The 26,121-nt window shown below is 53.2% G+C and overlaps 1 protein-coding gene and 1 long non-coding RNA gene across 2 annotated transcripts in view; one reads left to right on the top strand and one right to left on the bottom strand.

Annotated features, from left to right (window-relative positions):
* ZNF541 (zinc finger protein 541) overlaps positions 1 to 24,604 on the bottom strand; it is a 42,058-nt gene extending 17,454 nt beyond the window's left edge. The window contains exons 1-8 of the mRNA XM_043598554.1: positions 24,461 to 24,604; positions 13,396 to 13,795; positions 8,883 to 9,126; positions 4,970 to 6,803; positions 3,033 to 3,091; positions 2,580 to 2,739; positions 2,211 to 2,384; positions 982 to 1,312 (exon numbers count right to left, since the gene is read on the bottom strand). Of these exons, the coding sequence (XP_043454489.1) occupies positions 982 to 1,312; positions 2,211 to 2,384; positions 2,580 to 2,739; positions 3,033 to 3,091; positions 4,970 to 6,803; positions 8,883 to 9,126; positions 13,396 to 13,702 (3,109 nt within the window). The 5' untranslated portion in view covers positions 13,703 to 13,795; positions 24,461 to 24,604. The remainder of the gene's footprint in view (positions 1 to 981; positions 1,313 to 2,210; positions 2,385 to 2,579; positions 2,740 to 3,032; positions 3,092 to 4,969; positions 6,804 to 8,882; positions 9,127 to 13,395; positions 13,796 to 24,460) is intronic.
* LOC122493866 lies at positions 2,756 to 3,446 on the top strand. The gene is made up of 2 exons (XR_006300051.1): positions 2,756 to 3,152; positions 3,311 to 3,446. It is a non-coding gene; the product is annotated as an uncharacterized LOC122493866 (long non-coding RNA).
* Positions 24,605 to 26,121: the final 1,517 nt, after the last annotated feature.

The raw sequence follows: 26,121 nt of genomic DNA, 5'->3' as shown, positions 1-26,121 counted from the left end.
CTTTACACACACACTAGGATGGTTACGTAAGAAAAAAAAGGTTGCAAGGGTTGACAAGGATGTGGAGAAACCGGAACTTTCATACAAGGCTGGCGGAAATTTAAAATGGTTCTGTCATTTTGGAAAACAGTCCAGTAGTAGCTCCTTAAATGATTACACGTAGAGCTAACTCTATGACCCACAACCGCACTCCTAGGCATACACCCAAGAGAGATGAAAACACAGGTCCAACAATAACCTGTACGTGAATGTTCATGAGCAACGTTATTCACAGAAGCCAAAAGACAGAAACAACCCAAGCGCCCGTCAACTGACGAATGGATAAATAAAATGGAGTGTGTCCAGACAATGGGATTATTTGGCCATAAAAAGGGATGAAGCACTGACACGTATGATAACATGGGTGCACATGGATGCCAAGTGAATGAACTAGACACAGAAGGTCACCTACTGTATGATTCCAATTACACAAAATATCCGGACCGGGCAGATCCGTAGAGAGAAAAAGTAGGTTAGCGGTTGCTCAGGGCTGGGGAGGTGGGGGCCATCGGGGGCGGGGGGTGACTGCATGGATACGGTGCTTCTGGGGGTGTTAAAAAAACGCTCTAAAATTAGATCGTGTGATGGGCACACAACCCTGTGAATAAACTAAAAAATACCGTCTACTCTAAATGGGTGATTCATATGGTACATGAATTAGATCTTAGTAAAACTGTCAAAAATCACTCAAAGGGCAGGCAGAATGGTGGTCAGGCTAAACGGACTCTCTATTTTCTCTCTGGCTGTAAAATTCTAAGCACCTAGAAGGCTGCTGGTCCCAGATGGTCCCGGGACGCTTCCGGACAGCAATGGGACTCGCAGACCAGACACGGCCACAGGCCGGAGAGAATCTCCGGGCGAAACGCGACAAGAGAAGAGGGTCTGGCCCGCAGCAGGCCCGCCGCGCGCTGAGCAGAGATCACGGCGCCCAGCCTCACTCACCAAGCATGCTGCTGATGAGTCTGTCGGGCCCGGCGTGAGCAGAGGTGGAGCAGAGGGTGTTGAAATAGAGCCCAGAGCCCTCCCGGATGGGGCTGAGCATTGGGGGCGGCGTATACGGAGAGCACTGGAATAGTCCCTTCAGGAGGCGGTCCACCAGGAACACCGGAGACCGCAGGCAGCTCTGGTGGCATCCTCCCGGGCCCGGCTCTCCCGGCGACGGCGACGAGGGTGGAGGAGGCGCGAACAAGGCCTTGGGCTGGGGGCGCTTCTTCCGCTTCCTGTGTTGGCTGCTCTCCTTGCTGTCTCTGTCTTCCCCGTCTTTCTCTTGTCCCTGGGGAAGAGGAGAGCTCCCAATCACAGGGGCTCACGCGAGGCCACCTGCTGCACAGCTCCGTCTCCGGGAGGGCAGGAGATGGGACGAGAATACGGACCCCGGAGCCAGAGGGGAGTATGACCCGTGACCCCGAGCCCCCAGAAAAGGGAGGCGAGCCGGGCCACCACGCCCGAGCCAGGGCCCAGATCCTAACCGAGCCTGGAGCCCTCAAGGAGGGGCCCCGACTCAGAGGAATTTGGAACCAGGTGAGGCCAGCTCCAGTTGTTCCAATGCCTGGCTCTTACAGTGGGGGCCTGGGGGGGGGGGGGCGGAGACAGTGCAACGGCACGACAAAGTGACAACATGGCAGTGGCAACGGCTCCCGGGGGATGAGCAGTGGCATCCACGCACCTCGTCCCTGAGCCCGGCAGGGACTTCTCCAGCGGGTCCTCCAGGTCAGGCTGAAGAGACGGGTCACCCGGACTTGCGATGCTCTCTCCCACCTTCCACACTCTCCCCTCCCCTCTGCCAGTCTTCTGCCCCCTCCCCGCCGGAGCTCAGCTCCAACACCCCCTGACCTCCTCAGCAGGAGTCTCTGGTGCCCCCTCAGGACGCCCTCAGCTCCCTTTGCTCCTCACCCACCCCCCAGCCCAGCCCACTGCGGGTCGTCACTGTCCGGGGACAGCCCTGCTCCTTCACCAGGCTGGGAGCCTGTCCTGGTCACCACAGTCTGCAGCCGTGCCGGCGCGGGCTGGCACAGAGGAGGCTCGGGGGATGTGCACGGCCGAACGACCGTGCAAAGCGAGCTCTCCTCGACTCAGGTTTCTCTTGACATTTGGTTCGGGCTTTCCCCGCAGCCCCCGCCGGCAAGGGGGGAAGCAGCGGGAAGGAAGCGGGCGGACTGGCCGGCACCCACCTTGGCGGTGCTCCCGGGGGGTCGGTTCAGTGGAGCTGCGGGCAGCGACGCAGGGACCGCCAAAGGGGCCACGGCGGGGCTGTCCGGGGACTTCTTGGCTCCTGGGGGACTCTGCCCGTCGCCCTCCGGCCTCGGCACCTGTCTCAGTGGTTGGCAAAACTCCACGCCAAACTCCTGGATGCGGACAATAGATGGCTCTTTAAGACGAACGGTCAGCAGGAGTGGACGAGCAGCTCGGCCCGGCTCCTGCCCTCCCCCTGTGCCCAGACTCCACTCAGGGGTGCATCTCCATCCCGGAGTAGATGACATCCAGTCGCCCGCGACCGAGCGCCCGCCCGAAACCCCGAAGGCACGGTGCGCGCCCTTCACCTGCTGCTCCTGCTGCCCTCGAGGTGACGGCCACTGGTCGCTGTGGAAACACATGTGGCTGCTCAGCCCCTTCTCTGTATAAAACATCTGGCTGCAGTTCTTGCAGACGTAAGTGCTCCTTGGCTCTGCCCAGTCTGCAGGGCCCCCGTTTTGCTGGCTACTGTGGGCAAACATGGCAGGACGGAAGAACGCGAGAACGGGGCTCCGTCCCCATCGTTAATGTTTTTCTTTTTTTTTTTGGTTTTAAATCTGATCCACTGGTACAACTCTCGATGAACCCTAAGAACTGGAGAGAGGACACCACACCGCAGCGCCTCACGGCCGGGTGTGTACCTCTTCGGGACTGACGCTTCCAGAACCGGGTGACCCGGGGCCAGCACACAAAGGCCACCAGAGGAATCTGAGGGGCTGAGCGCCCCCCAGGCACGGCGGAGGAGTGGCTTCTGAGCTTACCATCCATCTGCCACGTTCTCCTCCTTCATCGGATGGGGCAGCCGGTAGATATTTCCACCCTGAAGAGGAAAACACACCTGAGCCACCATAGCAGGAAGGAGGCATGGAGACGGGACAGCGGTAAGACTCTTAGAAGAAAGCACGGGTGGCGGGGGGCGGTGGGGCGCCTGGCTGGCTCGGTCAGTGGAGCGTGTGGCTCCTGATCTTGGGGTTGTGGGTTCGAGCCCCACACGGGGTGTAGAGATTACTTAACGTTAAAATCTTTTCTTTTTTTAAAGGAAAGCATAGGTGTGATTCTTTGAGACAGGGGAGGAGGCACACGTCTTGGGGGACACCAAAACGAAAGCCAGCCATCGACACATCAGACTTCATCAAAACTTAGAACGCCCGTGCTTCACAGGACCATCAAGACAGCGAAAAAACCACCCGGAGGATGGGAGAAGTATCGTTGCAGGTCACATACCTGACAAGAGACCCGTACTCATAATGCACGAGGAACTCTTGTACAGCCCGACGACGGAAAGGCAAATGGCCCAATTTAAAAACGGATAAAGGGGCTGAAAGACCCTTGACCGAAGGGGACTTACAAATGGCCAATAAGCACGTGGAAAGGTGCGCAGCATCGTCGGCCACAGGGAGGTGCGCACCAAAGCGTGATGAGAGACCACTTCACGCCCGCTAGCACGGCCACGATTAAAAACAACAACAAACGACAGCAAAGTGTCGGTGAGGACGTGGGGACGCTGTGGGTGGGGAGGCTGGATGGCGTGGCTGCTTGGGAAAAGTCTGGCAGCTCCTCAGATGGTTAGACACAGAGTTACCACTGGACCCAGAAATTCCAAGCGGACCGACGTATCTCCCAAGGGCAGCGAAAACCTACGTTCACCCAGAAACTTGCACACAAATGCTCACGGCAGCACTATTCACAGTGGCCAGGAAGCGGAAACAACCCGAAGGCCCCTCAGCTGCTGAACGGATAAACACAACGTGACACATCCGTTCAGTGGAGCGTTATTCGGCCATAAAAAGGAATACGGACGCGCCGTAACACCCAAGAACCTTGAAACCTCGTACTGAGCGTAGGAAGTCAGACACAGAAGGCCACAGAGTGTACGAGACGTCCAGAACGGGCAAATCCAGAGAGACACAAGGCAGATTCATACCTGCCAGGGGCCGTGAGGGATGGAGATTGGGGTTGACAACTGAGAGTGTGGGGGATTTGGGGATGATGAAAGGGTTCTGGCAAAGAGCGGTAACGGACGCACAACCTGGAGAATATACTGAAAACTACTGGAAGGTGTACTTTGAAATGGTGAATTGGGGGCGCCTGGGCGGCTCAGTCTGTGGAGCATCTGTCCCTTGATTTCGGCCCAGGTCATGACCTCACGGGTTCATGAGTTCGAGCCCCGCGTCGGGCTCTGTGCCGATGGTGCGGAGCCTGCATGGGATTCTCTCTCTCCCCCTCTCTCTGCCTTCTCCTGCTTTCCCGGCCTCTCCACGCCCAGACCTGGTGGGTGCCACCTGCAAGGACTGACTGTCTGCTCTGCAGGTGCTGGTCGGCGTGGGGACCGTGACTCCCACCAGGGAAGACCCGGCATTAGGCGCAGAAATCCTGACGGGGGTGGGAACTCTACCTTTACATCCTCCGAACAATTTAAGGAGGCAAATCCAAAAGGAAGTGAAAGGCAGAAAGGGAGCCAGGAGAGAAAGCCTAGGAAGGAAAGCATCTCGGACAACCCTGAAGACTGAACGGGGGTGGGGGTTGACGGGAGGACCCACAGTCTCTCCGAACCTTCATTTCCGCCTCTGCGCAACTGCGGCTGAGGGCTCCCTGAGACTAAACACAATGGCCGGCCAACCAGTAGACGCAGAAACGAGGAACCAACGAGACTCTCGTCTCAAGCGTGGTCACGCCCCGTGAGGGAGGGCCCAGGTACCTGGATTCTGTTGAAAATCGTCAGCTTGGACTTCGAGTCCTGGGGGGGCTCTGCCAGAGGCCCGGCTGACGAGAAGGAGGCCATGGCTACCTGGCTCGGGGAAGCCGCACAGCACATATCCATTTTCAGCTTCTCCTTCCGGAAGCCGGAGAAGCGCTGGGACCTGGGGTTGCCCGAGAAGAGCCTGTAGCCCCCGCCCCGGGCGCAGGCCTGGCTCTTTTCACCTTTCGCGGCCCCCAGAGCCGCGCCATTCTCCGCCTGGGCCTGCTTCCCTGGGAGCGGGGCTCCGAGGGGCTCATCCCCACCTGACTGGGTCTGCCGTGGGCCCCCCGGGGAGATGATGTCCCCCAGGTCCAAGGTCCCTTTCGTGGATCTCAGCTGCTTGGCCAGAGAGGAGACGTCTGGGTTCCCGGGAGGGTCCAGTGACGACGCTGGGAGGGACGGCGGAGCAGCGGCGGTTTTCAGACCTCCCTTCGCCTCCCGCCTGGTGCCGCCTGGGGAGGCCTCTCTGGGGAACGCAGGCGTGGCTTTCCTCCTGCGGGCTGGGGACCCCTCTGGCTCCGGGTTTCCGGGGCCAGCGTGCAGCGAGTCAACAGGGGCTGCCGGCGGCGGGGGCTGCTGCGGCCAGGGCCCCGGCAGCGGCTTCAGGGCGGCCTGCTTGCCCTCGGGCCCGGGGAGCTGTGAGAAGATCCGCTGGGACTTGGCAATCATCTGGAACACCTGCATCTGCTCGTGGCTCACCAGGGACTCCTGGGACTTGAGGAAGAGCTGCCGGAAGAGCGGCGTGGCGTCCGACGGGAGGCCGCTGGGCTTTTGGGCCTCCTGGAGGCCGGGCTCCCCGGGGTTCCTCCACAGGAAGGGGTCACAGTCAAACTTGCTTTTCTTGGAACCCCAGGAGTCGTCTTCCCCGCCAGCATATCTGGGGTCGCCCGAGGCCTCCCCGGGAGCCTTCAGGAACGTGGCAGGGTAGGGCGACGACGCGTCCTCCCGACCGGTGCCCACGCCAGGCGAGGGCTCCCCCACGGGGGAGGTGCTGCTGGGCCCAGGGCCAGACTCGCAGCCCTCCCGCGACGGCACCGAAGGGGGCTTGTGGACGACAAACACGTTGTTCCCTTTGCTCTTGGGGCAGCCGGGCAGGTTCCGCAGCCACTGGAAGTTGTGGCTCGACGGCTGGGAGCCGGTGGGGACCGTCTGGCCTCGGAACAGAGGCAGGCGGGCCGGCCGCGGGCCGCCCTCGGGCCAGCCCTCCAGGGCGGGCGGGCGCTGGAGCAGAGGCGGCTCTGGCCCGGCCGGGTCGGTGCCCCCATTCTCCACCGCTCTCCGGTGGATGGCCGTGAACATGGCGGCGGCAGGCTCCTTCCGTGGGGGACGAGGCTCCTCGGGAACCTCGGTGCCCAGGTTTCCGGGGGCCCCCGGCATGCCGGCGGGGGTGCACGAGGAGGGCCCGGAGGAGGGCGCGCGGGGACGGGCCGCGGTCCTCTCCTCCCCGCCGTCCGGAGGCCCCGCCGGGCCGGGAGAGGGGACCTTCCGGTGGACGATGCTGCTCACGATGCAGCGCAGGAGGTCCCGGTTGGGCAGGAGGGAGCCGGGGGACCGGGCTTCGGGGGGCCCGGGGGCTCGCGAGCCACCGGGGGCCGGCCGGCCGGCGGCCTCGCGGGCGTGAGGGGAGTCCCCGCAGGCTTCCTCCTCCGGGGGGGCCTCCTTCAGGATGCACAGGCCGTGCTGGACCTCGTAGTGGCGCCTTAGCGAGCGGTAGTCACAGTAGCTCTTGCTGCAGCCCTGCTCGATGCACACGAACGGCTTGGTCTTCTGGTGGGTGAGCATGTGCCCGGTCCTGGAGTCACACGGAGACGCGGGTCAGCGGGCGCCCCGGCTGCCCTTCACCACGGGACCCCGAGTGTGTCCCCGGGGGGGGGGGCAAGGGTGCACGGGAACCCGCGCTCGGCGCCCGGGAGGGAGGCCCCAGGCGGCCACCCCTCCGGGCGAGGCGACGGAAGGGGTGCTCCCCTCCCTCACCTGTGAACAAACCCCTTCTCTGAGAGGAAAAACAAATCAATGAAAGTCAGACTGGAGTTCCCCAAAGTGAGTTCCCAAGGGACACTGGTCCTCCAGGGCGGCTCCCGGAGGACACGGGCTCAGCTGGCAAGGAAGTTTTGAAAAACCACGATTTGCTCCTTGGAGGTTCAGAGCAGCAAATTTAAAAGCCACGCAGTACGCAGACCGCTTCTCACCCTCCCGTGTCCCTCCAAGCCATCTGCCCACAGAGTCACTTACTCGCACGGCCCCTCTGAGCATCCCTGAGGACCGAAGGTCTGCAGGATACGCTCGAGGAGGTGCTAAGCTGGGGGTGACCCTTCCCCCAGAAGTCCAGCCAGAGTCTTTGCCTGACCGTGACATTCCTCTAGGGAGACAGCTACCTGGAACCCACCCCCAACGAACAAACGAACAAACAAAATGACAGACGTCCCATCAGTAAAAAGTTGCTAGAAAGCAGGCAAATGTGTCCCCTGTACTTTCCACAATTATAAATAAATACAAGCATGTGCTCCATTTATAGCATGCTTCTAACCACACTGATGTATCGTAAGCATAAACCAGGGGGGGGGAGTCCTGCTCCAGGCTCCCAACAGCCCGACCCTGGACAGTCTAATCCACGTGGTACATGGGGTATCTCCGGTCAATGATACCGCCCTTCGCCAAGTGCTGACCCTTGGCCTCCCGCCCAGGGAAGCTGCATAGGAGGAGTCAGGAGACCCAATTTCTAGCCCCAACTGTAGGTAAGGAGCATCAATACAAATGCAAGGGCTTGTCATCACCCACTGTTTGAAAAAAAAAAAGTCTGTCAGGGGCGCCTGGGGGGCTCAGTCAGTTGAGCGTCCGACTTCGGCTCAGGTCACGATCTCACAGTTCTGGGTTCAAGCCCCGCGTCGGGCTCTGTGCTGTCAGCTCAGAGCCTGGAGCCTGCTTCGGATTCTGGGTCTCCCTCTCTCTCTCTGCCCCTCCCTCTCTTGTGCTCCGTCTCACTCTCTCTCAAAAATAGATAAAAATTAAAAAAAGAAAAAGAAAAAAAAGTCTCTCTTTCCTGCCTCACTAGCAAGAAAAGCTCATCACTTCCAAGATATTAAGAACAAAGGGAATTCTGGCTAAGTCTTACAATGGGCTTTATCATTATTTTTTAATCAGGAGTTTGTTTTTTTTAAAAAAGGAGTTTAAAAAAAGCATTAATGCTCCCCTGCCATATTCTGGAAACAGGCATTTCAGAATCTCTCACTCCCCCGTCATTCTAACGCACGCTCCTCATGAGACACGGATCTGTTCTCCTCGGATGCCTAACGAGGGACTCCCAACATCTCTCTATAAAAGTGAGCCCAAGGGGCGCCTGGGTGGCGCAGTCGGTTAAGTGTCCGACTTCAGCCAGGTCACGATCTCGCGGTCCGGGAGTTCGAGCCCCGCGTCAGGCTCTGGGCTGATGGCTCGGAGCCTGGAGCCTGTTTCCGATTCTGTGTCTCCCTCTCTCTCTGCCCCTCCCCCGTTCATGCTCTGTCTCTCTCTGTCCCAAAAATAAATAAAAACGTTGAAAAAAAATTAAAAAAAAAAAGTGAGCCCAATTTCCTACGTGACAAAATTGCCTTGGGAGCGAGCCGTTACAGGTCTGGAAACCACGAGGGTCCCGTCTGCAAACCGTGGCAGCGATTTCCTCACTGGTGTGACCCTGGGGGCTGGGAGGAGCCACCCGTCCTGGGCGGAACTGGCCCCGTGTGAGAAGGGGAGGCGCGCCCCTGTGTCCCTGTGCAGGTCGCAGACGTCTATCCGGGGAGCAGGAGGGGAAGCCGACCCAGGGCAGGTGTGAAGGCCACCCAGGAGCCCGCCCGCTGCCCCCGCCCCCAGCCCCCCGGACCACACTCCCACATACAGGTGGTCCTGGCGCTTAAAGGCCTTGCCGCAGATTTTGCAGACGTGTTTCCTCTCCTGGCTGTGCGTCAGGTAGTGCTTGCTAAGGGAGCTGGCGCTGCTGAACACCTTCCCGCAGAGGCTGCAGTCCAGAAGCGGGTTCTGAGGGGAAGCGTGCTGCCGCTTTCCTTTCCTCGCGCTCCCCGAGGCGGCCCTGCCTCCTTCGTCAGCCTCTTTAGGCACCTTAAGAGCGCCTGGCCCCAGGTCTAAACAGAGGGAGAGAGCACAGGTTATAGACATCTGGGGAAATCAAAGAGCAGGGCGAAATCAGCACTCAGTGAGCGTCAGGGCCACGGCGGACTTGGACAGAGGCTCCAGGACCGCGCCCTCCAACTTCGGCGGCTTTGCGCGCAGAGAAAACCATGAGAGAGAGAGAAAAGGGGCCCTGGCAGGGCCACCCCTGCAGGATGGCACTCGGTTCCGGCACCACACTCAGAGGGGCGGCGGTGGTCGGAAGCGCTTCTAGGACAAGGTGACCAACACGGGTTGGGCTTCGTGTCTAGGCCATCCACGGCACCCTCGGAAGGACAAGCATAAAGACATAATCCGAAACCTCAGAGAAGTATAAACGCTTTCTTCCAGTCAATTCCGCTTTGGGGATTTTAAAAGTCATTTTTTTAAAAATTTAAAAAAATTTTTTTAACGTTTATTTATTTTTCAGACAGAGAGAAACAGAGCACGAACAGTGGAGGGGCAGAGAGAGAGGGAGACACAGAATCCGAAACAGGCTCTAGGCTCTGAGCGGTCAGCACAGAGCCCGACGTGGGGCTCGAACTCACGGACCGTGAGATCATGACCTGAGCCGAAGTCGGACGCTCAACCGACCAAGCCACCCAGGCGTCCCCGCTTTGGGGATTTTAAAGAAAGAAATATAGGAACGCCTGGGTGGCTCGGTGGCTAAGCATCTGACTTCGGCTCAGGTCATGCCTGCTTTGGGTTAAGCCCCCCTTCTCTCTCTCTCTCCCCGCCTCCCCCCTCCCCCCCCCCCCCGCCTCTCCTGGGATGCTTTCTCTCTGCCCCTCACTCACTCGCGCCCTCTCTTTCTCTCTCTCTCTCTCAAAAAGAAAGAAAGAAAGAAATCTAGATTTGTACAAAGAGGCAGCCACAAAGCAGTTAAGGGCAGCGCTGTCTTTCCTGTTAGAAACAACCTACTATCTGATAAAAGGGCGTGCAAGTGACCGCGTTATGGTGTAAAGGATCTAAGACACAGCATTTAAGGTAAAACTTCTACAGTTTTGTAAGTAAATAAATATCTGATGAAGTGACTACTCAGTGTGAAAACAGCAGCCCGTTACAAAACAGAGAAAGACCAATACATCTGAACAGAAAACCGACAGAAAGAACAGGCCAGACTGGTAGGTTGCGGGCTTTTACTTTCCTCTTCTTGGGCCTCTTGAGTATGCTTCTGTGTTTTCTGCATTCCTTGGGTACAATGATGACAGATACGTTTGCAAGTCATTCGCCTGAGGAGCCGGAGGAGGGACTGGAAATGTTCATGCGGGAGGGGGGCAAGTCGTCAAGTATCCCAAAGGCCGGCGTGTGGGGAGGGAACTCGCTGCCTCTGTCTCGCTCCGACAGACAGAGATAGGTTTGGCTGACAAAAGAGAAGCTGGTTTCAAGTCACTGGAAACGCAGGGGCCGTGGCCGCAAGGACCCCGCGGGCTCCTGCCGTGTCCCGGCTCCCGGAACCCCCTGGCTGGCACTCGTGGACGCTCCACCATCGTCTGACTGTGGAAGATCTTCCTGCTGTTCACGCTGGTCTTCAAGATGGCTCAGACCACCTCGGGAGACGGGAGCTTCGAAATCGCCACTTCTCTAGTGTGCTGCAGAGCCGGGACCCCGGGCACCCAACAGCCCAGGGCAGCGGGCCCGCCTGGAGGACCCAGATGGCTGACCGCGGCCGGCCGAGGCGCAGCGTGACAGACACGGCAGGAGGGAGCCTGGACTGGCGTCTCCCAGCTCTGTCCTGCCATAGACCGTTTGTCCCTCAACATGCCTGGTCTCCTCCTCCTCGCGTAAGAAGTTACCGTGACAGGTGTTTGAATGATCCCAACAGTTTAAATGTGGGGTGAGAGGACTCCCGTCAGAAAAGCCCTCCACCTTGCTAAGTTACCTTAAAAATGCTCAGTACGGGGCGCCTGGCTCAGTCGGTTGAGCATCCGACTCTTGGTTTCGGCTCAGGTCACCGTCTCGTGGTTTGTGGTTCGAGCTCTGCGTCAGGCTCTGGGCTGACAGCGCGGAGCCTGCTTGGGGTTCCGTCTCCCTCTGTCTCTGCCCCACCCCGCTCACTCTCTCTCTCTCAAAATAAATAAATAAGCTGAAAAAAATGTTTAAGTAAAATAAAATAAAAATGCTCATTAAAGCCAACTATTAAACTAGCACTGATTCAAAAACAATCGGCAATGACACTGAAAATCGGGCAGAGTCACCGGCCCCGGGAAGCTGCCCCATCTTCTCAGAAGGTGGTGTAGCCAAGTGGGTTATCAAACGGTGTGTATTCTCTGATGGGCAAACCTACTTGGAGGGGTATGTCCAAAGAACTCACCTAAAAGGAAGCTCCTCATGTAAAAAGCTGTTCCCAGAAACACGAACAGCCTAACAAGCAAGACTGTGGTCAAACATCACGGTGGAGTAAGTCAGGACAAGGGACTACCTTCTCGTGAAAAAGCAAATACGCTCAGTTTGAAAAACCTCAAATAGCCTCGTACACTTCACACACCTGCGCCAAACCATGTTTTTCTGAATGACTTCACTCGGGTTTTTAAAACTCGACGTGTGAGAGCCAGGCTGGGGGATTCTTCCTGCTGTCAATTTTCTCTATTTCCCGTTGAAGAACCGTGTACTATTTTTCTAGCTGAGAAGACAAACACCAGCGTATGCGTTTAGAGCGGCCTGAATTTCAGTCACAGAAGCATAAGGAGTTTGAATTTAACATTCAGGGGACTCCTTTTTTTCACGAGTAAAAAGAAAAAACTCAAGCTTAAGGAAAATTAGGAAGAGTTGAACTGGAGTAATGACTTGTGACGTATTTTGCAGAGAGGGACACAGCCCCCCTCCCGCTCCCCCCATGAAAATCTGGTGACAGCTCCAGCTCCTCTGCCCAGTGAAATGCACACATATTCGTGCTACCAGTGTTGTTCTGGTAGTTTCTGTGGCCGGGTTGAGAACCCTCCTTACCGGGCCCCCACCCCCACCCCAGGCGTGGCCCAATGCCCTCAACGAGGTACACGTCTCAGGATTCTGGGATTTGCCCTCTGGCCTTCCGACGTGGTGACGAGGCGGGCCCCTTGTCTGCTGCATCTTGTGTGGAGAGGAGGGGGGGGCTTCACAAGTTTTTTATTTTACCAAGTCTTCGGGATATTTCTTGCAATGCTTATCCCGACTGACATGAACCCCTGTTCTGCAGGGCCATCTCAGAGGGGCCTTCTATGCATGAGGTGTGATGATAAATATCAAAGGCCGCCGGGGCGCCTGGATGCCTCAGTCGGTCGAGCGTCCGACTTCCGCTCAGGTCATGATCTCCCGGTCTGTGAGTTCGAGCCCCGTGTCGGGCTCTGTGCTGACAGCTCCGGGCCTGGAGCCTGCTTCCGATTCTGTGTCTCCCTCTCTCTCTGCCCCTCCCCCGTGCTCTCTCTCTCTCTCTCTCTGTCAAAAATAAACATTAAAAAATTTTTTTTTCTAAATATCAAAGACTGTTAGCTCAGACAGCTAGCGCATCTAAGCGAGTTACCCAAGAACCCTTGAAAAGAATTAACAAACACCAAATTTATCTTGTAGTGGAAGCCTCAAGGCAAGTCAAAAAGCCAAAAGAAAATTGCACCAAGGCTTCTAACTGTTCCATCGGTTACCCTTTTACTCCCCCCCCCCGCCCCCCGCAGAAGAGAGAGACTTGGAACTGCATCAGTGGGCTGCCTGGGATGAATTCTACCGATATTGATAAAAATAACAATGATCTGTCCCACGCTCTGCAGCCTATGAGATGCTTTTGCATTCATTTCCTCCCTTGCGTCTTAGTGCTGTTAGTCTGGCGGGGGGGTGGGGAGGAGAGCGGGCCTTCTGCTGCCCTCCCGCTTCACGGATGAAGACACTGAGGCTGGGGAAGGTTAGACAACCAAGTGGTGGACGGACAGGATCCCAGGTCATCCTGGGAACGTGAAAAGCGCCCCCGAGATGTAATGGGTGGGAAAGTGTCCCGTAAACTCAGATGTCTGCCCCCACCACGCACAAGATTAGGACATCCACGAACAGCCAGGTTTCTGGACATTATTCCTCAGGATCAGTGTTCGGTTTCCTTGACTAGGAAGTTGGGAACAATTCCCAAGTTAAAAAAAAAAAAAAAAGCGATTGTCCCCTGTTCACTATTCACCCGTGGAAGATAAAAGTTTTCTTATCTAATCCGTGCAGAATCAACCCTTAGCTGGCCACAGGAACTTTCAGAGTCTTCCAGGCCCTCGGGCCCAGAGGGACAGCCTTACCTTGCAGGGACGCCTGAGTTTCTGGGTCTGCATACTCCTCCAGCAGCTTCACAGAGTCACTGTCCTTCCCCGAGTACAGGGACAGGGTGTCTAAGTTGTCCTCCAGTGCCTCGCTGGGCATGTCAGGGGCTGGGAGGCTGGGGTCCAGGTCCAAACCACTCAGGCCGGCATAGAGCAGGTCTCGTGCACTGGGACCCAGATCCCGGTCGAGGGTGTCGCTGCAATTGAGTCCCTGGCTCTCGGAAAACGAAGGGAGGTGCACCTCTGGAGGAAGGGCGTCCTCGTCCCCAAGGCTATACCGGTCCATGGCTCGTGACTGCCAGGTCTTGGCCAAGAGCTACTCTCCAGACAAGCAAGGCCGTGTAAGGAGTCACGGAGAGCTCTTGGTGATGTCTAATTCCTGAAAATGAACGAGGAGGAATCAAAATTATGACACGGCAATACACCATGGCGGATAGAGCAATGACTCGGAATTCAAACAGACCCGTCTTTGGGTCTGTTCTCTGCCACTTAACAGCCATGTGAACCTGGGCAAGTCATTTAAGCTCCACGAGCCCCAGTTTCCTCATCGGTAAACTGGGCATAAGAGTACCTCCGTCATAAGGTTGTTGTAAGGAATAAATGAAAGGATTTCGGGCAACGTGGAGGGCTGAACTGACCTCTTTCTCCAGCTATAAACACGAGAAATCTGACAAAAGACCATTTTTAATACACAGATACCGAATCTGTTGTCCCACGTGGTGGCAACTAGTCATACATGGCTGTGAAGACTTGAAATGTGACTGGCCCAGACTAAGACACGCTGTGAGTCTAACACACACACTGGATTTGGATGACTTAGTACAAAAAAAAAAAAAAAAATGTAAGTTTAGTATGTTTCTAAATTACTACACGTTGAAATGATAATATTTTGGATACAGTGGGTCAGGCATGTTATTAAAATTACTGTCACCTGCTTCTTCTTAGCTCCTCAATGTGCCTACCAGAAAACTTGAAATTCTGTATATGGCTCATATTTATATTCCTATTAAAGTGCATTACCCTGGAGGCTGGGACCTGGGGTCGTAACAGACACATGAGAAAAGAAAACAGGGCCCCGAGCTTACGGGCAGTGGAGACCTGGGCCCCTGGAAGAGCCAGGCCATCCACGGGAAAACTAAACAAAGAAAAAGAAAAAACTCTGCCCCCAAGCCTTAGAGAAGAACCCCAAGAATTGGGAAGAAAATGGAGCAGTGAGAGACAACAGAACCTAGCCTGAGAAAAGAATAAGTCAGCGCGGGACGGAACAACCAGTTTTAAAAAGAAACAAATGAAACGTCCATGAAAGACATTGAAGTTAAAAGCTCACTGGAAGGGCTGACAGATGAGACAGTGCTGAAGACAGACATAATGAACTGGCAGAGAGCAATCTGGGGAAATCCCCCCAGGATTCAGCACAGAGAGATATAGAAATGGAAACTATGAACAGGAAACGGAGAGAGCACAGATGGAGAAGCAAATGCAAAAACCTAACGATGTCCAATAGGAATCCCAAAAGGGAAGAGGAGACAATACGGGAAACGGGTATCTTTTTTTTTTTTTTTTAAGGATTTTACTTTTAAATAATCTCTACACCCAATGTGGGACTTGAACTCATAACCCCAAGATCAAGAGTCCCACATTCTTCCAACTGAGCCAGCCAGCCAGGCTCCCTGCGAGACACGGCATCTTGAAGAGATAATGGTAGAGGAGCTTCCAGAATCACAGGGACACAGGATCCCAGACTTCAAGATCCTAATTCTTTTTTTTTTAATTTTTTAATGTTTTACTTATTTTGAGAGACAGAGCTTGAGCAGGGGAGGGGCAGAGAGAGAGGGAGATACAGAATCCGAAGCAGGCTCCAGCCTCTGAGCTGTCAGCACAGAGCCCGACGCGGGGCTCGAACTCACGGACCATGAGATCATGACCTGAGCCAAAGGTGGACACTCAACTGACCGAGCCACCCAGGCGCCCCTAAAGATCACAGTTCTTGAAGATACGTGGTTAATGACCAAGCACTGCCAGGCGGAGCAGGAAGAGTAAAAATGAATTTACTCCCCAACACACAGCAGCAGAACCGCAGACCACTGAAGACAGAGAGAAGATGCTAAAAACTACCAGAAGGGAGGCAGTCTACAAAGGGGGATGATGACTAGCCTGATGGAAGACTTCTCAGAGGAGGCTAGGAGACAAGGAATGACACCGCCAGCAGACGAAGGAAGGGTGAGAGCTGGCACAGAACTCAACACCCAGGAAAACTAGCTTTCAAGCGGGAGCAACACAGACTTTTCCCGGCAAGGCACTGCTCATAGACCTTGGCTCAACGACGAATACAGGCTTTGAAACGTTTGGAAAAGACAACGATTTACTTTGTACTTTAAGTATGCACACTAAGAAAAAAAAAAAATCTAAGCGTAACTACCAAAAGAAAAACAATAAACTATGTAACATCTCAACAACTGGAATTTACCCCACTCAAAAAGAGACAAAAAAGTAAAAAAGACTCAAGTTACTAAAATTAGAATTCAGAACAAAAAATAGAAAGGATTATAAAAGATTACTATGTCAACAAATCAGGTAAATTAGAGAAAAATGGACAAGTTCCTAGAAAGACACAAATTACCAAACTGAGTCAAGAGGAAACAGACTATCTGCATAGCCCTGTGACAAATAAAAAGACTGAGTTAGCAATTTAAAAACTTCCCACCCATACTACCACAGAAACAATGAAAAAGGCAACTTTACTGGAACTCTGGAAAGTAGTCAAAAGTTTACAGCAACCAAAGGAACCCTCAGCAAGTCAAAGGTGAACGAAACCTGGTAGGAGGGCCCTGTGGCATTTGAACCGACTCCTGTCCTATCCCCCATTCCCCGGCTCAGCAGTGATTCTGAAGGCACGTTCTGGTGTGGGCTCCTGGTGCAGAAGGGGGCAGAGACGACCTTGTTCTCAAACACTGAGGTTGTCTGTCTTGACCTGCCGGATGGCTCCTGAAGGGCTAGCACAAAGGTCTCGCCTTGATTTTGCCTAACTTGGAACTTTCTGAGAGCAGAGAACAGCCACGGGGATGGCATTTGTTAAAAACATCAAAGGCAATATGGTATGGAAACTGATACAACAGTGTGTGTTAATGATACTTCAATAAAAAGATACCCAACAATAGAAAAATTAGGGGCCGCCTGGGTGGCTCAGTCAGTTAAGCGTCTAATCTCAGCTCCGGTCATGATGTCACGGTTCATGGGTTCAAGCCCATGTCGGGCTCTGTGCTGACAGCTCGGAGCCTAGAGCCTGGAGCCTGCTTCGGAGCCTATGTCTGCCTCTCGCTCTCTCTGCCCCTCCCCCACTCGTGCATACACACTCTCTCTCTCTCTCAAAAAAACCCTAAACCTTAAAAAAATAAAAATACAAATACAAAACAAAGGCAATGAACCAGGTGCTACAACCCCAGAGCAAAGGATATTAATTGGGGCCAACAGACATGTCACTGAAAGCCGGGGAGGAAGAGCCAGACAGTGAGAGCGAGAGGCTTTGGAGAGAGTAAGGGCTTTGAAAAGCTTCCATGCTGGCAGTTCCTTACAAAGCTAAACATCATCTCACCATCCAATCCAGCCATCATGCTCCTTGGTATCTATCCCCAGTGAGCTGGAAATTTATGTCCACACAAATGTTTATAGCAGCTTTATTCATAACTGCCAACAACTGGAAGCAACCACAACGTCCCTCAATGGGAGAATGGATAACCAAACTACGGTACCTGCGTACAACGGAATGTTATCCGGCGATAAGAAGCGAGGAGCTATCAAGCCACAAGAAGACATGGAGGAAACTTACATGTGTGTCGCTAAGTGAAAAAAGTTGGCCTGAAAACACTACAGATTTTGATTCCAACCATACGTCATTCTGGAAAAGGAAAAACTGTAGAGACACTAAAAGGTTGGAGGTTGCCAGGGCTCCAGGGGAGGGAGGAGGGATGAATAGGTAATGCACAGGAGGGACTTGGAGGGGACTGAAACTATTCTGCATGATGCTGTCATGGTAGGCACATGACATTTTGCATTAGCCAAAACCCACGAAACTACACAGCACAAAGAATGAATCCTAATGTAAACTGTGGACTCTAGGAAACCAACACTGAAATAAAATTTTAAAAATGAAAACCTTCCACGTATTTGAAGGAATCTAGAAGACCACGTGCCCAGGGCAGGCACCTGCTCAGAAAACACTCGTGAAGGCTCTAAGCTCTCACCTCTGGCTGACCTTTGGTCTGTGAAAGCAGGAAGAAGGGGAAGGCAGAGATGTAAACTCCTGCTGAGAACCAACAGGGTGTCCCAACACCCACCCAGAGCCCAACTGCCAAGACGAGGAGATATGTTGGGGTTCCAGGCATTTAAGGAAATCCCTGCCGAATCACTAGCTGACCGCAAGCTTAACAGAACAGAGATTTCCCCTGACCGCACACGACAAAGAATACAGTCTACAAACGGAGTCTGCAAAAGTCACTATCCAGACATTACAACCCACAAGCAGAAACCACACACTCTGGGGTAGGGGAAGGAGAACCGGATTCCGAGAATCGCTGCATTACAATATGCAAAAATGTCCATTTTCTCAACAAAAAATGACAAGGCAGGCAAACAAAGTATGGCTCAACGAGAGGGCCGGCCGTTTCGTACAAACGATGGAATCAAACCACACGAGGCCTTTTATGGCCGCTGCTTTCACTAAGAACGGTGTTTTCAAGGTTAATCCACGCCCCAGCACGCACCATTACTTCATTGCTTTTTATGGACAAATAACATTTCGCCGTCTGCATATTGCACATCTTCGTCATCCATTCATCTGTTGGTGGTGGGCGTTTGGCTTGTGTCCGGTTTGGGCTATTATGAGTAATTCTGCCCTCACCTAGACATTTAATAAACGCTTGATGACTCACTGATAACGTACCTGGTGGATCCTAGAGTAACCGGAGTTTGGGCCTAGATTCCTAGGCTACTGGTTGCTACGGTTTTTAACCTTTCCACGTTGAAAGGGAACAGAACAGCTGTGCCCACAACATCTGCATGTCCCATTTCGCATCTACCTGTGTGTCTGTAGCCAGCCTACTGGGGGGGACTCAGAAGTCGAACACAGGCCCACAATCCTGTACTACAACTCTGAGGCCCAAGTGAGTCCCAGGGTTCAGAATTCGGGGTAAATTGACGCAAATGCCGTATTTTAAGTAACCTTCAGTGGGTCTGGGGCAGCACCTGGTAACCAAATCATTGTTTCTGCACTGACACCTCTGACCATTCAGAGTAAACGGAATAAATAAGGTGAGTTCAGGCTCGCCCGTTAAATGAGGTCCGCGACACCGTGGCACCGTTAGAGCTTTTCGGGTTTCTAAACCGCAAAGCAGGCAGTGTGGACCATAGAGACTTATGTTCTGAGGCACAATGAATTTCTCTGCCAGTTCTAAAGTTTCTCGTATGGTGCTGCGATAAACTGTCTGTGGTACTCCGAGGGGGAAAGAAGCCATCGCTTTTTTTCATATTCTGATAATAAAAACCAGCTAATTCAATAGAAAGTGTCGTTTGAAAGGAATACGCAACAATATTTAATGAAATGAGATATTAAGCCCTTTCTCCTTCTCGGGTATCACACCGAGAGCTTCCTGTGCGTCCATTCACTCACTTCTCTCTACAACCCAGAGGTTGGTGCTCTATCATTTCCATTTTACGAAGAAGGAAATGGACTCTGAGACACTAAGTGATTTGTCACAAGTCACATGCCTGACAAGGAGCTGGGCCAGACCTTAAACCCAGGTATTCGGACTTTAGGGCTCATGTTTTTGCCCGGTACACGATACTAACTTGCCATCAATTAAACCGTTGACTGCGCTGAACCGATCAATCTAGAAAGCACAAAAGGTGCTGGATGGGGGCAGAATTCGCCACATGCCAAATCACCTGCTTTCCAACACACGCCCGCGGTCCACAGAAACAACTGGTCTCACTACCACTTCGGCCAGGCGAGCCCTGAGTCCCAAAGCCACGTTTTCACATTTACATCCTTTTCCAGTTAGTAAAGCAAACCCCCCTCCCCTCGGCCAATATTGAACTTGTTCTTGTTCTGCCAGCAGATAAATTTGATTCGACAAGTTTTAGCACCTTCTATGTACAGAGCTGCCTGCTAATCCCCGTGGGAGGGCTTGCGGTCCCCTGGAACCTTGCAGACATTCCCAATTCTTTCCAAGAATTTTATAATTTTGTGTTTTCGTTTGGAGAATGACCCAAAAGAAGAAAACCAGTCTATGCGGATTACTGGTTTACTGCCTTACAATACAGTACTAGCGTTTGGTTTCAATGCCCGGGGTATGATTATAATTGCACTGACGCCAAAAAGGACGATTTTAATTGCCACAGGCTAATGAGAAGAGGATAGACGTGGATTCCGCTCGTATTTACGCCTCTGGGGTCACCTCAAAGCCAACAGACATCGTGGTACAGACGGAGGCCTGGCTGCAGTTCAAACTGAGGAAAAGGGACGGGAGAGCTGAGCCGTCTCAGGGTCTGCTAAACCCACAGGGGCCCAGGGCAACCGTTGGTTTCAAGGAAGCTATTAGGTTTCAGCAAAATGGCACCTCTCCCATTAAACTAACATTTGTCATTGGAATTACATCGGTTTGGTTGCATTTGTTTACGTTTAATTCGCAAACTGATTTTGGCTTTACGGCGGCACAAAAACCGTAAGCTTTAGAAATACACGCCTTGCTTATTTGATCGCCATCGGCGCCTTGTTCAATGGTTTGAAAAACAATTTAAGCCAGCAGTAGGGATCCAAAGCAATTTTCATGTTTTTCTTGTCCTAAAAAGGCGTGTCATTCCATGACGGGTAGGAGCAGGAGGAGACAGGGAGTCTCCTGTGAAATGCTACAGCCTCTTGGGAAATTAATCTGCCACAGGTTCTCGCCTGCAGCAACACGGACACCATCGGGTAAATAACATCTACTGCGGCACTGTCTGGATGGCAGGGAGGGAACAATCTAAACACTTGTTGGTTCCCCAGAAGGTTTATTTAGCCTGTAGTTAGTCTGAGTATTTTCTATTGGTTATCAAGTCGAAAACTCTGTCCGACTTCTTTTGGATAGGGCATCGCTGTCCAAAAGAATTTTCCGTGCTGAGGGAAATGTTCCAACGACAGCCCCTAGCCACAAAGCGGCCAATGAGCGCCTAGAGAATGCAGGATGAGCAACTGAGGCACGAAATTATTTATTTTACTTCCATTTCGTTAAATTGAAATGAGCATAGTTACAAGGGCCTAGCAGCTACCAACCACACTGGAACTCACTGCAGATCTCGAGATTTCTCATTGAAGTGAGGCTTTCTTTCAACTTCTATTGAAAAATCTCAAGGGGCGCCTGGGTGGCTCAGCAGGTTAAGTGCCGACGTGGGCTCAGGTCACGATGTCACGGGTTGTGCGTTCAAGCCCTGGGTCGGGCTCTGCTCTGATGGCACAGCCTGCTTGAGATTCTCCCTCTCTCTCTGCCCCTCCCCTGCTCGCACTCTCTTTGTCTCTCTCTCAAGAAACAAAATCGCTCACATCCTCCCACCTCACTCGTTTATATCCCCTGGTCTATATGCCCTGGAGACCTCTTTCTTTATGACCCTGATTTGTGCAACTTCTCTTTGCTCCGCTTTACCAAATGAAACCGTTCAAGAGCCTAAACGGCTCCTCCCAGCATGACGAGTCTGAGATGATTTCTCCCTCCTTCCGAACTCCATGAGCGCTTGTCTGGCATTCCACTTAATACTTACCCCAGATGGCCCCGGAATTTAATTATCTTTCAAGTTCTTCTATTTTCCCCAGACTGCGAGCTCTGGGATGGCTGTGCCTCTGCCTTCTGTGTGAACACTTCTCACAGCATCTTGCCTGGCACAGAACTAACTCTGATCAAAGAAAGCTCTCAGCATCCCTTTCACTGGTGAGTGACAAGATTCCACTGCGGGCCTTTTTTTCTTTTCTTCCCCCACCCCCCCCACCCCCCACCCCCAAGCACCACGTTCTCCTTTCCCCCTCTGCATGAATGTTAGCGGGGAGAGAGTGATCACGTCTGAGTTAAAAGATCAGACCGTTGGAAGCCGGGAAATAAGAGAGACTGAGACCCAGCTATGCAAATTCTTTCCTCGTTTCTCCACTCCAGACGTTATCTGAACTGTAGGCCTGTTTTGTTTGGCCTGCACGGTGTTTTTCAAAATTGGGTCAGTCACCGGGGCGCCTGGGTGGCTCAGTCGGTTGAGCGACCGACCTCCGCTCAGGTCACGATCTCGCAGTTTCGGGGTTCAGGTCCCGCGTTTGGCTCCGTGCTGACAGCTCAGAGCCTGGAGCCTGCTTCGGATTCTGTGTCGCTCTCTGTCCCTCCCTGGCTCCTGCTCTCTGTCTCTCTCTCAAAAATAAATAAATAAGCATTAAAAAAAAAAATTGGGTCACCAACATTTTTCTTAATGGGGAGATTTCAACCAAGTATATTAATTTCTGGCTTCTCTTGAAAATTATTAAGATTTTGCATTTCCTGATGGCTATCAAAAGAGAGAGGTGAGGGACGGCTGCCGTCTCTGGAGAGAGCCATGGCCCTCCAGCTCCTAGGCCTCACTTTCTTCCTGCCTCACCCCTGTGATAATTATCATTATAGTAACAACAGCAGCAAACACTCACGGAGGCTCTAGCATATGCCAGGGACAATTGGAATCACTTATAGATCATACAATTCCCACAACAGCAACTTGCCCAAAATCAGGGTTAGAATTCAACCCTGGGGGTAGTCTGACCTCAAAGCCCTCACCTACGACCACACTGGAGACCGGGATTCCTGGTCTCTCGGTCATTAAAAGAGTAGATTTAAAGCTTACATACGATACGGAAGAGAACGAAAACGTGGAAGAATCGAGACGGCTAGGACTATGCTTTCCAGGAAATTTTCTTACATAGAACTAACTAAGGGAGGAAAAGAGACATTAAAGTTTCTCATTCCAAAAGCCGATCCCAGCGTAAAATGCAAATGAGCATTAACATCTACAACAGCGGGGGCGCCTGGGTGGCTCAGTCGGTTAAGTGTCTGACTTTGGTTCAGGTCATGATCTCACGGGTTCATGGTTCTGTGCTCACAGGTCAGAGCCTAGAACCTGCTTTGGATTCTGTGTTTCCCTCTCTGCCCCTCCCCCACGCACCCTCTGTCTCTCTCCCTGTCTCTCAAAAATAAACATTAAAAAAAATGTAAAAAAAAAACACATCTACAACAGCCTTTTTCAGAGTGAGGTGGATGGGGGTGGGGAACCCTGGGGTCCTCAGGAATCTTTCAGGGAGTCTTTGAGGTCCAAACTATCTTCATAATAATATTCAGACATTATCTGCCTTTTTTTTTTTTCAATGTTTATTTATTTTGGGGACAGAGAGAGACAGAGCATGAACGGGGGAGGGGCAGAGAGACAGGGAGACACAGAATCGGAAACAGGCTCCAGGCTCTGAGCCATCAGCCCAGAGCCCGACGCGGGGCTCGAACTCACGGACCGCGAGATCGTGACCTGGCTGAAGTCAGACGCTTAACCGACTGCGCCACCCAGGCGCCCCAATTATCTGCCTTTTTAATTCTCGGTGAAACCCTCCAGAAGCTACAGGATATATCTGCAGAGGCTGAATCCAGAAGCAGATATATGAGATTCCAGATGACTCGAAAAAGGTAAAACAATGCCTCCTATCCTCACTAAATCTTGTTTTCTGAAATGCAGTCTTTAAAAAGTCAATTTTGTTAATATATAACGAGTTTACTACTGTTACTTTTAAATGAGTATCTTTAAAGTTTATTTGACTTCTTTTTTTTTTTTAACTTTTTAATGTTTATTTACTTTGGGGAGAGAGAGAGAGAGAGAGAGACAGAGCACGAGTGGGGGAAGGGCAGAGAGAGAAGGAGACACAGAACCCGAAGCAGGCTCCAGGCTCTGAGCTGTCAGCACAGAGCCCGACGCGGGGCTCGAACTCACAAACCGTGAGATCATGACCTGAGCTGAAGTCGGCCGCTTAACCGACCGAGCCACCCAGGCGCTGCTGAGGCTTACTTGACTTACAATACAGCAAATGTCAGCATATATAGTTCACACGCACCAACTCTTGAGTCTTCAGTGATTTTACAAGATCAAAAAGTCTGAGAACTGTGGCTCTCAGGAGGAAGAAAAGTCTTGCAGGTACACACATACCCACACGGGGGGTGTGCATCTGTGCATGTGTGTCTAACACAGGAAGGAACCCTGAATCAAACAGTCCAAACTGGTGGCCAGCCACCAAGTTTTATAAGCGGTCCATGCTGTCTTTGAATACCGATTAAATTCACTGTCACCATTTATTATTTTTTTTTAAATTTTTTTAACGTTTATTTATTTTTGGGACAGAGAGAGACAGAGCATGAATGGGGGAGGGGCAGAGAGAGAGGGAGACACAGAATCGGAAGCAGGCTCCAGGCTCTGAGCCATCAGCCCAGAGCCCGACACGGGGCTCGAACTCACGGACCGCGAGATGGTGACCTGAGCTGAAGTCGGACGCTTAACCGACTGCGCCACCCAGGCGCCCCTCACTGTCACCATTTAAAGATCAAAAAGTTTCACACAGGTCAGTGTTCTGGTCTCATCTCAAAAAACAAACAAACAAACTTCCACTTGGTCATTTCCACTGGCGGGGATCACTCAGAGGGGGCCCACGATCTTTGGTTCACCTGCAGGCCTTTACCTGCCCGTTCCCTGGAGGTATCTGAGTTGCCACCCTGAACCAGAAGGAGGGAAAAAGCATTTTTGCAATAAACAGTGAAACATAGATCAATCTAATAAATGTCTGCCTTCCTCCAGAGACGTCAACAGGCACAACAAATAACCTTTTCCTCATCTGACTTCCCAAAGCAGCAACTTGTAGTGGTTTCCCTGTGGGTACAGAGACTCTTGGGTCAATTCGAAACCCTTCTGAGAAAGAAGGGAATCCATCGGACAAAGTAGGTATCTTTGGAACAAGGGCAAAAGGGAAAAGACTCACCAGAGCAAAGGAGTGACTCTCCAGGGAACAGGAGGGCCCGGTTCAGGCCCCACAGGGAGGGGATTCAGATGACCGTCAGACCGCTGGATATTTCCTCCTGGAACTCTGAGTAGTAAATTCGGGACACTCATCCAACTTCTGTTGCCCTGGAAGCAGGGGGTGGAAAGGAAGGGGCATTCAGATGTTGGGTCCCCAGAGAAGCAAGCACACAGGTGTAAAGTTGGGCAAGATGGGCAATTTCTGGAAGGAGGAAGAAAGCAATACTAAACCGGGGAGATCTAGATGGGAAAGGGGCTTTTGTTTTAAGGGAAAGTTAATTTTTCTTCCTTGCCTTATTTTCTTTCCTCGGGAAGGGACTTGGAGGGTTTTGCTGGGAAAAGCCTAACTGGGGATGAAAAGGGATTTTTGCCGGAGAGGTGGGAAAGAGGGTTGGAAAAACAAATTATTAGGTCAAAGAGAAACTGGCAGAACTGAGTTGGTTTGTGATCAGTGGAAAGATACTACAAAAGGGGGGGGGGGGGCTCTTGGTGGGAAGAAACCATTTTTGCTGGAAAGTTACCCTGGATGGAGGAAAAACTGGGGGAAAGATATACAATATATGTATTTTATAATACATATATAGATAGATTTTCTTGCTAGAGGAAGTTCCTAAAAGGACGGCGAGGGGTATAAATCAAAGAAGAGAGGAAAGATTTTTGGGTTTTGCTGGGAGAGCCTAAAAAAAAAAAAAAAACAAAAAAAAAACCGCCAATCTGGGTCCCCTATTCCGGAGGCAAGGGGATTTTTAGCAGGAGGCCTGGAAGCGAGGGCGAATGCAATGCAAGGCCGCGGTGCAGAAAGCGCGGAGAGATCGGGTAGGGCCCGAGGCACGAGCTGGGGAGCTGCCAGGGGGCAGTTGGGGCCTGGGGGGCGGGGGAGGAAAAAACAAGGGGATGCAGCGGGCCGGGGGGGCCCTGAGGAGAGTAGTCTCCAAGGGGGAATGGGTGGCGGGGGTGCAGCGGGGCCGGGAGCTGTTGGGATGCAGAAGGTGCGTGCGTGATGCGGGGCGAGGGGCGCCCGCCGCGCCTGCTGCGGGCCCTCGAAAAGGAGAGGGGCCCCCTAAAAAACAAACATATACACAAATTAGATATGAAAAGGGGGGAGGGGTTGAAAAGTGAGGAGGGGCAGGGAGGGGGGTAGGGAGGAAAGGGAGGGGGCAGGGGCAGCAGCAACCGGGTTTTACCCGCCCCCGGGGGCTCGCGCGCCGGCCTCGCGCCTCGCGGGCCTCCCAGCGGCCCCCTGCCTCCCTCGCGCCGCCCGCCGGCCCGGCGCGCACGCGCAGCCGGGACCGCCCCCGGAGCGGCCCGCTGACCCGCGGCGCGGGCGCGTGGGCGTGGCTGCGGGTCGCTTCACGACGCCCAGGGCCGCCTCGCGCGCGCCTCGCGCCGCCCGGGCTCCCGGCGCGTGCCGCCCGGCGGCGAAGTCGCGGCGGCTCTTCGGCCTCCGCTGAGGGGCGGGGCCACGCACGGGGGGGGCGGGGCCTGGCGCGGTCAAGTGACCCGCGGCGGGCGGGAAAGGAGGCGGTTGGTCGCCATTTTGCGAGGAGGGCCGTTGAGGGCGGGAGGGCGTGAAGGCGGAGCCCGGGAAGGGGCCGCGGGGGGAGGGGCCGGCCCGCCAGTAGC

Source organism: Prionailurus bengalensis, chromosome E2, assembly GCF_016509475.1.
Source record: "Prionailurus bengalensis isolate Pbe53 chromosome E2, Fcat_Pben_1.1_paternal_pri, whole genome shotgun sequence".
NCBI classification, from domain to species: Eukaryota; Metazoa; Chordata; class Mammalia; order Carnivora; family Felidae; genus Prionailurus; species Prionailurus bengalensis.
The sequence above is the reverse complement of the archived record's forward strand: the minus strand, read 5'-3'. Positions and strand labels throughout refer to the sequence as shown.